This window comes from Phyllostomus discolor, chromosome 14, assembly GCF_004126475.2.
Source record: "Phyllostomus discolor isolate MPI-MPIP mPhyDis1 chromosome 14, mPhyDis1.pri.v3, whole genome shotgun sequence".
Taxonomy (NCBI): domain Eukaryota; kingdom Metazoa; phylum Chordata; class Mammalia; order Chiroptera; family Phyllostomidae; genus Phyllostomus; species Phyllostomus discolor.
The window spans coordinates 26,463,600-26,477,578 of NC_040916.2; the positions used below are offsets into that span (position 1 = coordinate 26,463,600).

General features: G+C 69.2%; 1 protein-coding gene across 1 annotated transcript; it reads right to left on the bottom strand.

Moving 5' to 3' along the window:
- Positions 1-1,571: 1,571 nt before the first annotated feature.
- Positions 1,572-12,554, bottom strand: NUF2 (NUF2 component of NDC80 kinetochore complex). Its single transcript, XM_028530900.2, has 14 exons — positions 12,464-12,554; positions 11,118-11,259; positions 9,846-9,920; positions 9,248-9,324; positions 9,056-9,117; positions 8,514-8,611; positions 7,275-7,348; positions 6,968-7,064; positions 6,156-6,218; positions 5,807-5,944; positions 5,245-5,385; positions 4,369-4,544; positions 3,485-3,620; positions 1,572-1,921 (listed from the first exon to the last, which is right to left on the bottom strand). Exons 2-14 carry the CDS (start codon positions 11,238-11,240, stop codon positions 1,787-1,789), a joined length of 1,395 nt encoding a protein of 464 aa, XP_028386701.1. The 5' UTR covers positions 11,241-11,259; positions 12,464-12,554; the 3' UTR covers positions 1,572-1,786.
- Positions 12,555-13,979: the final 1,425 nt, after the last annotated feature.

The following is a 13,979-nucleotide window of genomic DNA, read 5'->3' on the forward strand; positions in this document are numbered from 1 at the left end:
GCCCCGAGCGCACATGGCGGGCGGGTGCGCGTGAGCAGGGGAGGGGGCCGGTGCTGCGCCGGCTGGAGCCTGGACACCTGACCACACATCCCGGCCCCCCAGTCTGGGGGAGGCGGTGGCCCGATCAGGGGCTGTGCGTCCTGCCGCCCGGGGCTGGGGTCGCACGCGGCTCTGTGGACGAGTGTGGTCTGCTCCCGGGAGCACCAGCAGGAGGAACTGCTGGGCCTCGAGGGGATTCCGGTTCTGGGATGAGGAGACACCCCCCACCCCCGCTGTCCACAGCGGCGCCCCCAGCCTGCACCCCCGCCAGCGGGGCGCGGGGCCCCCTCTTCCCCACGCCCGCGCCAGCACCTGGGTGTGTGGCCCCGCAGCTGACGGCCCCTCTGACGGGCGGGAGGCGGTTTCAGCCTGCGTCTCCCCGGGGCTCCGCGAGGTCGAGCGCCGCTCCGTGTCCACCGGCCCTGGGTGTGTTCTCCGCCCCACCTCTTGGGAGAAGGGTCTCTTCGGGCCCCCCCCTCCACTTTTAACTGGACGTTTCCTGGCCGTGCGGGGAGGAGTGGCCTTCGTGAGTTCTCCGTTCGGCTCGTCGGGTGGAACCGGCTCGTCGGACGCGTCCCTGCAGACAGGCTCCCCGTCGGCGGGTCCTCCCCCCCCCCCACCCCCCGCGGGTTTGCTGTGCAGACACTCGTTTCACGACGTAGTTCCAGCGTTTATTCCTGCCGCCTCCCTGGCCGGGGGCTGTTTCCGACAAGGTGAGTCGTGTCCACGGGCTCGCTGCCTGTTTCCTCCCACTTACATGGTTTCGTGTCTCACGTGTGCCCTCACCCCCGTGCGGCCGGGCCTCGTATGTGGTGTAAGGACACGGTCCGGTTCCCGTGGCGCTGCTCACGGCAGAGGCCGTCTTCGTGGCGCTGGGCGTCCTCCCCCCGCCCCCCGCCCCGGCAGGGCACCGACCGCAAAACTGGGTTCTGGGCTCTCTGGTCCTCTGGCGTGTCCGTGCCAGCGCCACGCTGTCTGGGTCATCGCTGCTTCACCATGCAGTTGGACCTCAGGGAGCACGCTGCCGCCACCTTGTCCTTAGAACTGCCCTGGCCCCCTGGGGTCGTCTGTGGCGCCACCTGAATTCTGGGGCGAGCTGCTCTGAGGACGCCCCGTGTGAACTCGCAGAGTCGCCTGGGGCCCGAGGACATCTCAACGGCAGGCAGTGCCTTCCACCCCAGGAGCAAAGCGCGGCCTCCCGTCTCTAAGTGCGACCGAACTGTATCTCACTCAGTTCCCTGCGGTGTCCCACACCTTGCAGAGCAGGGGGTCAGACATCAGCCTGGCGGTGGCCTTCAAAGGGCCAGAATGACCTCAGGACTGCACAGATGCGACTCTTCCTCAAGGAGCCGACGTCACACTCAGCCCCTTGCAGGCAGCCGCGAGGCTGCTGGGCCCCGGGATCGTGAGGCCGACACCCGTGCCAGCGGGGGAGCCCTTCACCTCCCGGGCTGACTTCGTTCCCGGGCGCTCGCCTCACTTCCCCCCGACGGGGAGCAGGAGCCGACAGAGGGGCGGCCGAGGCACAAGCAGCTGCAAGACTTTATTGCAAAGACGACAGAGGGCGCACCAGACGCACCGCCCCACAGACCACCACCCGGGGGGCACCACCACGGGGGGCACCACCACCGGGGGCACCACTACCAGGGGCACCACCACCGGGGGCACCCCAAAACAGCCGCTTCGGCACTGTCTGCTCCTCCCGCTCCTGCCGGCCACAGTCACGGCAGAACGGCCCGCGAGCCGGTCAGGCCGGCAGCCTGGACAGCCTCCTCCGCAGCTCGGCGGCCCTCTCCTCCAGCTCCGCGCAGCCCTCCTGCGCCGCCCTCTCCACGCCCTCGTGGTACTTCTCCAGGGCCCCCCTCAAGGCCAGAAAGATCTCCTGGAGGGGAAGGAGAGGTGGTCAGTTGTGCGGCGACCCCAAGGAACCGGGGGCCGCGAGGATGCCATGTGGCTCGGTTACCGCTCTGCGGCCCCACGTCCTCCGTGCACACCCGTGCCCACTGGTCCCCCGCCCTGCGGGCCAGGCGGCACACCGGCCAAGTCGCCCCTAAAGCTGGGGCCCGAACGCTGGCTCGGGTTCCGGACGGCGAGAACACACCGCTGCCCACGCCCCAATCCCCAGGAAGCACCGGGCGGCTCCAGGAGCAACAGCGCGTCTGTCCGCACGCAACCCCCGTGGACGCGTGGGGGTCGGGAGAAGACGAAAGCCCAGCGGTTTTTACACCCAGTGCAACTTCTCCTCTCGTACTTACCGGTGCGTTTCCGATTTTAAAGGAAAACACGTCGAATGGTTTTATTATTATTATTGATTGTTACCGATGTAGAGAGCGAGAAACTCCGGTTTGTTGCTGCACTCGCTGGCACACCCACCGCTGGCTGCCTCTGGGGCGCGCCCTGCCCGGGGCGGAGCCCACCACCTCGGCTCCTGGGGACGACCCTCGAACCACCTGAGCCGCCAGCTCGCTTTCCCTACGCAGAGTGCCCAGCCCTCGCTGCCAGACGCGCGGGGCCCGGTCGTGGGGCCGTCTCCCCCCGAGGCGGGAGAACACCCCTCTGCCAGTGGGAGGGGAGGGCGCGGGCAGGTCCGCTGTCCCCGACCCTCAGGGCCAAGCCCGTCGGCCGTCCTTACACCTGCGCCCTGGCCGCCCACTCAGCGCCCGTCTCCGTGCACGGTCGGCGCAGACACGGACGCTGAGCCCACGGACCGCAGCCGGGGCAGCGTGCGCTCCAGCACACTGCTCCCGGGGCGCCGCACAGGAGGCTGAGACCAGCAGGGGGCGCCGCGGACCTGGCCCGGGAGGCGAGCACCCGGCCGGACGCACCTGCAGGGCCGCACCCGGACGCAGGAGCAGGCGCCTGTGCGAGCCCCTCAAGGCCCCACAACTGGGACGGGTGACGAACCATCAGGAAAATAAGCCAAGAAAGTTTTAAAGCTTTGTTTCCTAACTCTGGTAGGAAAGGAAGGTGGATCAGCCGCCAGCACGTGTAAATACCCTGTTAAGTTCTGTAGGTGTACGTGTGTGTGTACACGCGTACACGTGTGTATACATGTACACGCTGGAAAAGCAGCTGAAACCACCTGGTGGTAAGCGGTCCTTCCTGGCCAGATACAGGGGCAGCCGGTGCCCGTCCGAACCAGCGGTCCCCCGAGGCCCAGCCGGCGGCACACCTGTGCCAGAGGGACCTCCCCCACGTCCCGGGCAGCATCTCAGACGCGCTCGGCACCGGGGATGAGAAACGCTTCTGAGGTCCTCAACCGGGAAAAAACGCAGGACCGCCTCGGACCCCGGGCACCGGCTGCTGTCGGGAGAGGCCAGCAGGGCCGAGGGGCATGCAGACCAGCCGGCGCCCAGACGGTGCTGGCCGCAGCGCGGGGCCTGCCCCGGTGGCCCGTGTGGCCCCGCCCGAGAGGGGCCCGCGCCCGTGCCCTGTCGGCACTCACCTGGGACCTCAGCTTCTCCCTCTCGGCCGTCTCCCTCAGCTGCTGGATGGCGGAGCGGATCTTCTGGATCTCCTGGTTGGTCGTGGTTATTCGCTCGTAGACGGCCCCCCTCTTCTCCTGGACTTTACTGCAGTCTCTGGGGGGCGGGGGGGAGAGACAGCCGGGCTACCACCCCTGCAGCGCCTGAGAAGGCGACGCCTCACCTGACGGCCACTCCAGGGCGGGCCTGTGCCGGGCGCCCGCGGCCACTTCTCTGGGCGAACAGCGGGCGGAGGGGGACCCCGGAGCGGCGTGACGCGGAGTCCAGTGCCCGTGGGCCACACGGGGTCCGTGGACACAGCCCCTGCCCGGTGTGCACCCAGCCCGGTGTCGGCGGGCCTGGGAGTCGGCGCAGCTTGGCCACTGCACAGCCTGTCCCGGAACCTCAGCTCCCAGGGGGCTCTGCCCTGTGCTCCGCCCGCAGGAGGGAGGACGAACAAGGGAAATCAGCCCTCACCCCAGTGCACCCTGGGGAGGCTCACAGTGGTGACTTGCACGCCCCCAGGGCCCCGGCTGCGCTAAACACTCTGAGGCCATGGGGGGGGGGGGGGGGGACCCCTGCAAACCGCCGACAACAGGGACAGATGTCAGCGCGGTTCTGATCTGCACTTAGGGACAGGACCTTCCCTCAAACCGCAGGCGCCACGAGGGGCTCCCACCGGCGGGACTGGGCAGTGGACCTGCCGGGCGACGAGGCGGACCCCCGGGCCCTCCAGGGAGTCACGCGGATTCCGGAACCGTGAGCCCCGGCTCGGAAACCTCTGAGCCTGGACGCGCCCTGAGAGCCCCGCAGACTGGGACCCCGCGGACCGGGACCCCGCGCGCCCGGGGCGGAGGGGCCGTACTCGATCACGGCGCGCTTGTACTGCTTCACGTCCTCGTGCTTCTGCTGGGCCCTGAACTGCAGCGTGGCCAGCCGCTCCTTCTTGGCGTTCGCCAGCCTGCGCAGGGCGTTCTCCTCCGCCTTCAGCTTCTTCAGGTCCGACTCGCCGCTCTCGATCTGGTCCTCCAGGTGCAGGCTCTGCGGGCCACGGGGCGGGGGCTCAGGGTCCCGCGACTGGGGAGGGCGCGCCCACCAAACGGACGGACGACCACCGTCCGGGAGACACCGCAGGTGAACTGCGGCTCCGACCTGAGACACAGCGGTGCAGGCCCGGCACCCGCAGAGGGTCGTGGACTGCACGGCGGGGGGGGGACAGGCTCGGGCGTCTGTGTCGCTGCTCCATCAGCGAGGGCGGGGGCAGGGCACGCACGAGACCCACGGTGAGTGAGGCAGGGCTGGGGGCTGAGCTGAGGGGGGTGCAGGAGGAGGGGCCCTCCACACTGTCCCACGGGCCACGCAGCGGGGGACAGACACCTCAGGCATCACCACGCTCCAGCCCCAGGCCCCTCCCACAGGAAACCGTGTCCTGTGACGTCACGGCGACCGCCCCTGGGGACAGGCGGGTGAGGATGTAAAGGGGGGAAAAGGGAGAGGGTTTTCCAGTTCCCGGCCTGAGAACCTGAGCGCGCGTGGGCCCTGGCTCCCGGCCTGGTTGGTCCCGGGCCGCGCCAGGTGTCTCGTGGGCCCCAGTGCACACTGATGCGAGGGTCGCCTCCCCTGTCTGAGTAGAAACCCCCTCCCCCCTTCCTCCCGAAACCCGGGTCAGAGACAGCTCTTCTTCCCCGCACATGTCATCCTCTCCCCGGCGACGGCCCGGGGGACTGCAGCCCGCCCCCACCTCCTTCAGGACGCCGGCCAGCCGGTCCCGGTTCTCGGCCAGGTCCTGGATCTTCTTCTGGTACAGCTGCACCTCCAGCTGGCAGGACGGCAGCCCGTCCACCGAGTCGCGGTAGAGCTCGAACTTCTCCATGACCTCGAGCTGTGGGGGGACACAGGGCCCAGTGGCGGCCTCGCCCGGGGCTGCCGGGGGCCGCAGCGGCTCCGAGGGTGAGGTCAGAGCGCCACACGAGTGTGACCTCTCGGGGGGACCCGCCCGGGCTCGTCGCGGTGACCTGGGAGACCCCACGTCCGCCCACACCCAGCCGCCCCCGAGGGCTCCGGCCCCCGCATCACCACCACGCACTGACGTGGCCTCGGTCCTCTGTGAGGACAGCTCCTCCCTCCCCTCCCTCCCCTCAAACCACAACAGCCGCCGCGGACAGAGGGCGGCAGAGGAGGGCGGCCCGCCCCCGAGGACGAGCCCCTTCCCCCCCCCCCCCCCCCCCCGGCCCCGCGGCCCCAGGGGTGGGGGGAGCGAGTGCGGTTGAACGAGTGACTCATCCCAGTGAGGGGAGGCCCACCCTGGAATTTTTGAGCTTCTGCACTGTGTCTTTCATTTTCTCTTTGTAATTCTTCAACTTCTCTGGAGAATCCACCACTTTGGTCTTCAGACCCTCTTGCACTTCCTTCAAGGACACCACGGACAGTTTCAGCTCGTTCTGGAGGAAACCGAACACCATTCTGTGTCGGCGGCAACAGTAAACTCGGCGACTTCCCGTCGCAGGAGCGGGCCAGACGGGAGAGGCTGGCCCCCCGCGCCCTGCGTGGAGGGAGGCCACGGGAGGGGCGCCCGGACACGGTGCACGCGGTTCCGTGCCCCGCACCCACTCTCGGCGCCCTCAGTGCCCCCACCCGGAAGGGCGCTCTCACCAGGTGCTTGGCTTTCCCCGACAGCTCGGCCTTCTTCTGGGCGTTGCGCTCCTGCAGCAGCGTCTGGGGGGGGGGGCAAACGACCGTGTTCCAAGGACGGGGTGTCAGCGCTGCGACCGCGCTTCCCCGCAGAGCGGAGACGGGAGTCAGGAGTCGGAGGGTCAGACTCCGCTCGCCAGGCCCGGCCCCGCGTCCACAGGGGTGCACGAGCACCCACGTGCTGACGCCTCGGGAGCCCCAGCTGGAAGCAGGCGCTGACCTCCCCTCACCCCAGACACACAGGACGGCCACGTGGGCGCGTGCCCGCTGGGCCCCGGAGCCGCACGCCCCAGACGCAGCCCACGGGCGCCCTGCGGTGCTGCCCCACGAGGACTTGCGCACAGCGCCCGCCATCCGTCACGGCGAGTGCCAAAGGCCGGGGCTCGGCTCAGACAGCGGGGAGCGGGGCTCAGGCTGGACCTGCACGCGTGTGGGCTGCACCTCGAGCAGCGCGGGGCGGACAGACACACCCGCCCTCCCCTGGAAACGGTCAAGTGCCCAGAAGCCCGCGGGGGCTGGCTGCAGTGCCCAGGGGCCAGTGCAGTTGGGGACAGCAGGGCTGGGCCGAGCGCAGCCCTCGGAAGTCCCCGTCCCCAGAGAGCGTGTGACTTTGGCACCACCAGCGACACAGCGGTCGGACAGGGCTGTCGGAGGCACGTGTCCCTCGGAAGAGCCCCAACGGGCAAGGCGGTGACGGCGGTCCGTCACGGAGTGCGCAGCCCCCGCCCCCAGGAACGGGCCGGCCCAGAGCCGCGGTCTCCAGCGACAGGTACCGTCTTCTGCCGGAAGTCCTGGTTCAGCAGCTGCTGCAGCTCCTGGATCTCCTCCGACAGCTGCTGGAACTCCGCCTGCTCCTCCGCTGGGACGGAACTGAGTGGGGGCCGGTGGTCACCTCGCGCCAGGGGCGCGCTCCCAGGGGCCCCCACTCTTAGGTCTGGGGGGGGGGGGACTACCTCTCACCCCCACCCCGCCCCAGGACCACTCCCCGCCCTCGCCAGCAGAGGCCCGCCCGTGCCAGCCTCGCCCACGGGAGGGCCCCAGCGCTGCTGCTTTGATTTCCCCTGTTCCTCCCCCACTCACTCCAGCTTCTCCAGCCTTGCCAGCGCCTCCTGGTGGGCCGTGTTCAACTGCTGCATCCTGTCCACCGAGGATTTCTGCAGAGCGACCCCAGGGACTCCCCGTTAGTGCCTCTCCACCACGGTCAGGGGGGCATCGAGAAACCGCCGCCGGTCCAGCCTGCAGCCCCCTCACCGCGACTCCCGCGGGGCGGGGGGGGGGGGGGCGCACACGCAGGCTGACACGGAGCCGGAGCCCGGCCGTTGGCAGCTCGGCCCCCTGGGAGGGGCAGACCCAGGAATCTCAATGGCAGCACAGCCGCCACAGGGCCCAGGACGGTGGCACGCGACTCGGCCGAGCTGACGGCTGGGGGAGCGTTGCAGAGGGCGCCGGGCCGCACCTCACAGACGAGAAGCAACCAGCCACGCTGCGTGCGCACGTGTGGGCTTGGAGAGCACACGGCACCAGGAGGTGCGGCAGCGTGACCCCTGGGAGGGCGTGCCCACTGACCCACGGCCCAGTGCAGCCGGGGTGCGAGCTCTGACCGCCTAGCCCCCGGGCTCCTCTGAGGGCACCCCCCCACCCAGGACAGAGGGCCTGCACCTCCCCAAGCGCCGACTTGTGACGGAGCGAGCCTCTCTGCCATCCACTGGGGCTGAGCCGTGAAAATGTGTGATGCCGGGCCAGCGTGACAAACGGAGCGACCCCCCGCGGGGCCCTCACTCAGGAAGCAAGCACAGGCCTGGGGCCTCGAGGACCTCGGGAACTCTCCTGTCACCCCGCATGCCAGGCAGGGAGAGACGGGCCCCACCGTTCCCCTCCCTGTGCTTCCTAATGCGGGGACGGACACCTCAGGCTCCAGACTGGAGCGGGAGACCCGGCCTGTGCCCTGCGCTGCCGAGTCGCAGAGAAAGCCTCACTCGGAGACGCGCCGGGACAGAAACCTGTGTCCTCCTCGAGGTCGGGCCGTCCGGCTCATGCTCACCGGGGGCCACAGCGGCCTCTGGGTGGCCGTCAGAGGGCCAGGTGCAATTTCAGCTCCGAACAGGGCCACACCTGTACGGCCCTAGAGCTCGTTCAGCCCCTTGAAGCGGCCGAGAGGCTGGTGCGGCCCCCGTGGACACGAGTCTGACGCCCCCACTCCAGACGTGAGAAGGAACTCGGCTCCCCCACCACGAGCTGTCCGTGAGAACCGCCTCAGACAGACCGCGGCCACACACGACGCCCCTCGCCCTCGGGGACCCCCGCCCCCTGAGGGCTCACGTATTGCCAGAGGAACTCCAGGTACGTCTCCCGGCACGCCTCCCGGAAGTGGATGAAGTTGATGATGCCGCTCAGGAACCGGCAGGTGCGCTTGGCCTCTGAAACACAGGGCGAGGCCCTGGCGTGGGTCCTGGGGACAGCGCAGGGGGGACCCCCCCACCCCTGCCACCACGAGCTCTGCCCGAGGGACAGAATGAAGCTGGGTGTGAGCCGCACCCTCCCAGGACCCAGAGTTTGCTCCGACCCGGAAACCAGGGTTCCCATGGTGCCCAGGACCCGAGAAGAGGCGAACCGCTTCCGGGCCAGAGGGCAGGACAGGGGCCAACCCCCCCTCGCCCTCGACCGGCCAGAGCGCCGGGACCCCTACTGCGGGCAGGCGGCCAAGGACAGCAGCCCCCAGGGGAGCCCCGGGGCGCACAACCCTGGGACCGTGAACAGCTTTTCTGCGGGACGACACTCCAGCGCCAGGCTGTGAAGCCTGGAGACCCCCCCCCCCCCGGAGGGACCCCCTTCCCCCGGGGCCCCCGCAGAGGGGCGCTCACTCGGGTACAGGATGTCTGCCGTCTCGAAGTCGCTCACGCGGCAGACGGGCAGGAACGAGTTCCTGGAGGGGACGTGGGGGGACGCTCAGCAGCACGCTGTGCGTCCCCCCCCACGTCCGCAGGCGGGCTGCGGAAGGGGAGGCCGCCCCGGACGGGCAGGCGGGCCGCGGAAGGGGAGGCCGCCCCACTCACAGGTAGATGAACAGGTTGCTGACGGGCAGGAAGCCCTCCATCAGGTGCGGGTACATGACGTCCGAGTTCACCGGCATCTGTGGGGAAGCGGTGCTGAGAGGCACCGACCCACCAAGTGCGGGCCCCTCCCCCCAGGAGAGCCCTCGGTCTCAGAGCGAGTCACGGGGACTTTTCACGGAAGGGGAGGCATGACCCACAGCCAGACACACGCATGGACCACCACCGCCGTCACCGGCGGGGACCCTGGGGTCTCTGGGTGTTCACGAGTGGTCCCCGTGGGGGACAAGGCAGGGGCTGGCTCCCGTCAATGATGAGCAGCACAGCCCATCAGCTGCTCCCTGGGTGCCCGTGACCCTCGGGACAAGCCCAGGGCGCGGGGCTGCCCGTCTGTCCAGGCTCAGATGGAGCCTCAGCCAGGACCCCGGGTGACGCCGGGGACACCGATGGACACACCGGTGAGCGGCGGGCCCTCCCCGCCAGAACTGCCCGACCCACAAGGGCCCCACTGTCCGAGGGCAGCGGCTCGGCCCCAGCGCCTCCGCCCCGCCCCCCCCCCCCCCCCCCCCCCCCCCCCGGCTCCGAGCGCCCGCGCACCCACCATGTAGAAGTGCTCCAGGCGCGTGCCGTACACCATCTGCAGGGCGCGCAGGTAGATCATGTGCAGGACCTCGGGCTGTGGGGACGAGCAGGCGCCTGTGAGTGACGCGGCCGTGCCGCCCCACAGCGGGGCCTGCAGCAGAGGACCCGGGACAGCGCCCTGCACCGCTCCGCGTCCCGGAGCCCCCGCGTGCTCGCCCGTTCCCGCAGAAGCGGTCAGGGGTCGGCGAGGTGGGCCGCTCGAGCTCACGGGGCGAGAGTGACACTGCCCGGATCCAGGCCAGTGACCCCCCACCAGAGTGGGGGGGCGGGTCAGTCTTCCACAGGGGGTCCCTGGGGACCCTGGGCCGGTCTGTCCTTAGAAAAGGGGGAGGCCGCCCGCCTGCCGCGCAGACCCTGGGCGTGCGGCGTCCGCAGGCGTCAGAGCCCGGCGAGCGCTGAGCAGGGCTGCAAAGGTCAGAGGGCAGCACAGGACTTCTGGAGTCTGGTCACTTACGGTCCCGGTTTATTTCTGACTTTCAGAGGGGGGGAGGGGGGAGGGAAGCATCGGTGTGCGAGAGACACTGTCGGGCCACCTTCCGCACACGCCCCGACGGGGACCCGGTCCGGCGACCTCTGGGCCCGGGGGACGTGCCCAGCCGACCCCACAGGCAGGGGCGCCAGCTGCCCCCCAGCGCTGGCCTGGGGCACCCGCTTCGTCCGCAGGCTCGTCTGCTCCGAGAGCCGCCCTCTCACTTTAAAGAACTGAAGGGGCTCCAGATCAGGAGGCCGAGCTCCGCACCATGAACCAGGCCGTCCTGTGCCGTCGCTTCACGGCCAGCTCGGGAAGCTCAAGGGGACTCTGGGGCCTTCTGTGTCACGGAAGCAGGCCGTCCCCCCGGTCACAAGCGCAGGTACAGAGAGGAACCCCTGTGAGAGCAAGTCAGCCCCCTGGGGCGCACGCCGGAGGGTCATTAACCTGGGAGCCTCCCAGGAGGGTTGCTTCTCCCGCTCTTTGTGCTTGGGACCCCCCGAGAGAGTCCCCGCAGACCCTGCCCACCAGCGACCCTCAGAGCGCCCTCCAGAGACAACGGGAAACATGGTGTGGGTCCGCGTGTCTGTGGCTCGGAAGCCTTGTCTTCTCGAAGACAACCACCACGCAGCAGTCGCCAGGCTCAGAGGTGCAGCAGCGGGGCCTGCGCATGGAAACCACCGGCCCAGGCCGGAGCCTGTGTCTGGGGCGCCACGCCCCCCCCGCCCCCCACACACACCGGCCGCCAGGCCTCCCGCTCACCTTCGGGTTGGGGTAAAGGTCACTCTTGGAGAGGTTTTTGCCGTCGGGCCCCGTGAGGATCTTGTTTCGAACGTGCGTCACAATCTCAGCTACATTGTATCTGGGGAAGGACAAGGTTTCCATCCCGGAGTCTCCCGCGGGCCTGCAGGGAGAACAGCCGGTCAGAGACACCGAACCGCAGCGAGATGCCCGCAGTCAAAACGAGTTGTCAAACCGCAGTGACGCTGGGGCCGGAGATCCAGCCTGGAACCCTGCGTGACGTCACAACCCTGGCTGCCCTGCCGCGCGTGACAGTGCGTGTGACGTCACAGAACGCGGGGCTGCCCAGCGAGCCCCCCACCCCTGGCAGCCGCAGCGGGAGCCATGGAAGGAGCGGCCGCCACCCAGAGGGCGGCACCTGTCAGGGTCCCTGAGGACCCCGCTCCCTGGGGAGGCAGCAGGCCCCCGGGCTCCGCTGTGCGCATGCTCAGTCCCGCACGCGAGGAACACCTGGGCCCGCTCGCTTCCCTGGGAGACCAGCTCCCGTCCACGTCTCCTTGAGATGGGACGAGGACACCGAGCACCACAGTGCGGCGTGGGCGGCCCCTCGGGCCCTGCTCACCCCACGGGGGGCCCGACAGACACACGGGGCACAGCTGCGTCCGCGCGACCCGCGGCCACCGGGCTGCCGGGGCCGTGCGCGCGGGGTGGTTCCCTGGGCGGGCGGCACCAGACCCGCCGTCCCTCCGCCCGACAGGCGCGCTCCTTAGGGGGCGTCTGCTGCGTCAGCGCGCGTTCGGTTTCCACCTGCGTCGGGGCGGACACGCCGCCGGGGGAAAGGCCGGCCCGGGGAGCCGTCCGGTTCCCGGAGGCTCCGGGGCCTGGAAGCCCCTCCCGCACCCGGTTTCCGCCTTTGAGAGTTCGGTTCCGACCCGCTCGTGGGGGATGGGGGGCGGGGGGCGGGGGCCGAGCACCGGGGGGCCTCGCTCTACCTCGCGGCGCCTCGTTGCGCTTCACAGGGGTCGCGCTTCCCCCCCAAACTGCAGGCGGCAGGAGGGCGGGGGCTCAACGGCGGCAGCCCCTCGCGTGGACGGCTGGGCCCGGCCCCGACCACCCCGGGTCCTCCCGCGGTCGCAACCCCTGCACGCGGCGGGGAAGGGGCCGGCACAGGGACGCTTCGGGGCGACGCGCAGCCGCGCCCCCGGGCACAGCGGGGCTTTCCCTCCCGAGGCTCGGCAGAGGCCGCGGTCCCCAGGCGACGTCGGAGCCCGGACCAGCCTTCCGGACGCGCCCCCACCGGGGACCGTGACCCGGCAGAGCCGCCCGCCCCGCCCCCGCGGGCCCCGGCGGGCCCCCGCCGCGCTCACCGCCTGCGCCGCCGCCGCCCCCGAGACCCCGAGTCCGCAGAGCCGCCGCGCGCCCAGCCCCCGACCGCGGTCCCGATTTGAAAGCCCCGCCTGCCCGGGAGCCCCGCCCCTTCCGCCCACTTCCGGTAACGGTCGCGGCGGAGGCCGGTGGGGCTCAAAAGACTCCAGCTGCGCGGACTGCGCGAGCGTTGGTGGGAACCGCGCTCCGCGGGAAGTGGGGCGAGCTCGCGGCTGGGTTCGTGGGTGCAAAAACCCTCCGCGGTCCCGGTCGGACTGGCCTTCGCACAGCGTACCTGCACTTAGTTATGAACGGACAGCTAAGTGTAGCATCCAGCACACGCGAGAACCAATATCGGAGACTTTCAGGGGTTCAAAGATGTTATTTTATTGGCCAAGTTTCACCTGCGCAGGGGCGAACTCTCAAAGTGTCCAGCGACACAGAGCCCACAAGGAGCTGCAAACGAGAGCCGCCGGGAGCGCGTGCAACTACGTCCTTATACAGGGGCGGGCAAGCAAGCGTTATAAAGGAGCAGACGTAGCAGGTAGCAATTCGCTTCTAGAGACCGCGCGCGGGGAATTCCAAACCAGGCATTTTTGCCTAAGGCGGGAAGGCAGGCTGTTTGTTCATTCACCCAGTCATCTCCTGGCTCTAGCTAGCTAGCTTCCTATTTTCTCATTAAAAACTACAAAGCACTGCTTATCTAGCCTACCCAGGGGAGAGTGTCTGCCAGACACGGGAGGTTTGCTTAACTGCCCTGTGTCTCCCTTATCATTTCCTTTTAGCTACAATGTGGTTCTTGTCTATTAGAGGAAATTTAGCTCTTAATTTCCTTATTCCCAACACTAAGCAGGCTCAAGGCTTTTGAGTACTTATCGTGCACTTAGTAGGTGCACAGGACGTGCACACAGAGTATTTCCTGTTTTGTGCACCTGACGGGGCTGCAGCTACGCCCGAGACGCACCGGGACTGAAAAGAGCAAATCCCGGGAGCGGGGCACATGCGCCGCGCAGCCACTGGGTGGCGCTGCCGCGCCAGCGTGAACCGGACACGGGGAACCCGGTGTTCTGTTTCGGGTGGGGCGATCGGCCTGAAGGAAGCGGCTTGGAAACGCGAGGTTAGCTCCCGGGCCCCGGAAGGAAGACGGCGTTGGGTTCAGGTCACCTGTCCACCTGCTCCTTCCCGCCGCGTGTTCACTTTCACTCGTGGGTTTGAGAGCTGAGGCCAACAGCGCGTGGAGTCACACGCAGTTTTCGGTCCTGTGCTAAACACACTGTGGCAGAAGCGACATGAAGCGGGTGTGCGCAGCGAGGTGCTGCTCACACCCCCCCGCACCCAGGACTGATTCACGCAGGCGACCCCCAGAGCGACCCAGAGGGAGGGAGTCGGGGCTGGAGCTGGCCTGCACGGCCCCATCCAATCACGTGCTCAACGTTCGTGCCAATTTTGCCTTCCGGTCTCTGCCCGGCAACTGATGACACGTGAGACTCTGAGCCAATCAGAGAACAAGGGTGTTTA

What these genes read in the sequence shown, in the direction of transcription:
- NUF2 (XM_028530900.2), bottom strand. Translation starts at nt 11,240, where the DNA reads ATGGAAACCTTGTCCTTCCCCAGATACAATGTAGCTGAGATTGTGACG. An exon ending in GCAAGGCTGGAGAAGCTGGA is followed by an intron (nt 7,065 to 7,274) that starts GTGAGTGGGGGA and finishes GCCCCCACTCAG; the next exon opens with TTCCGTCCCAGCGGAGGAGC. An exon ending in CGGGGAAAGCCAAGCACCTG is followed by an intron (nt 5,945 to 6,155) that starts GTGAGAGCGCCC and finishes GGTTTCCTCCAG; the next exon opens with AACGAGCTGAAACTGTCCGT.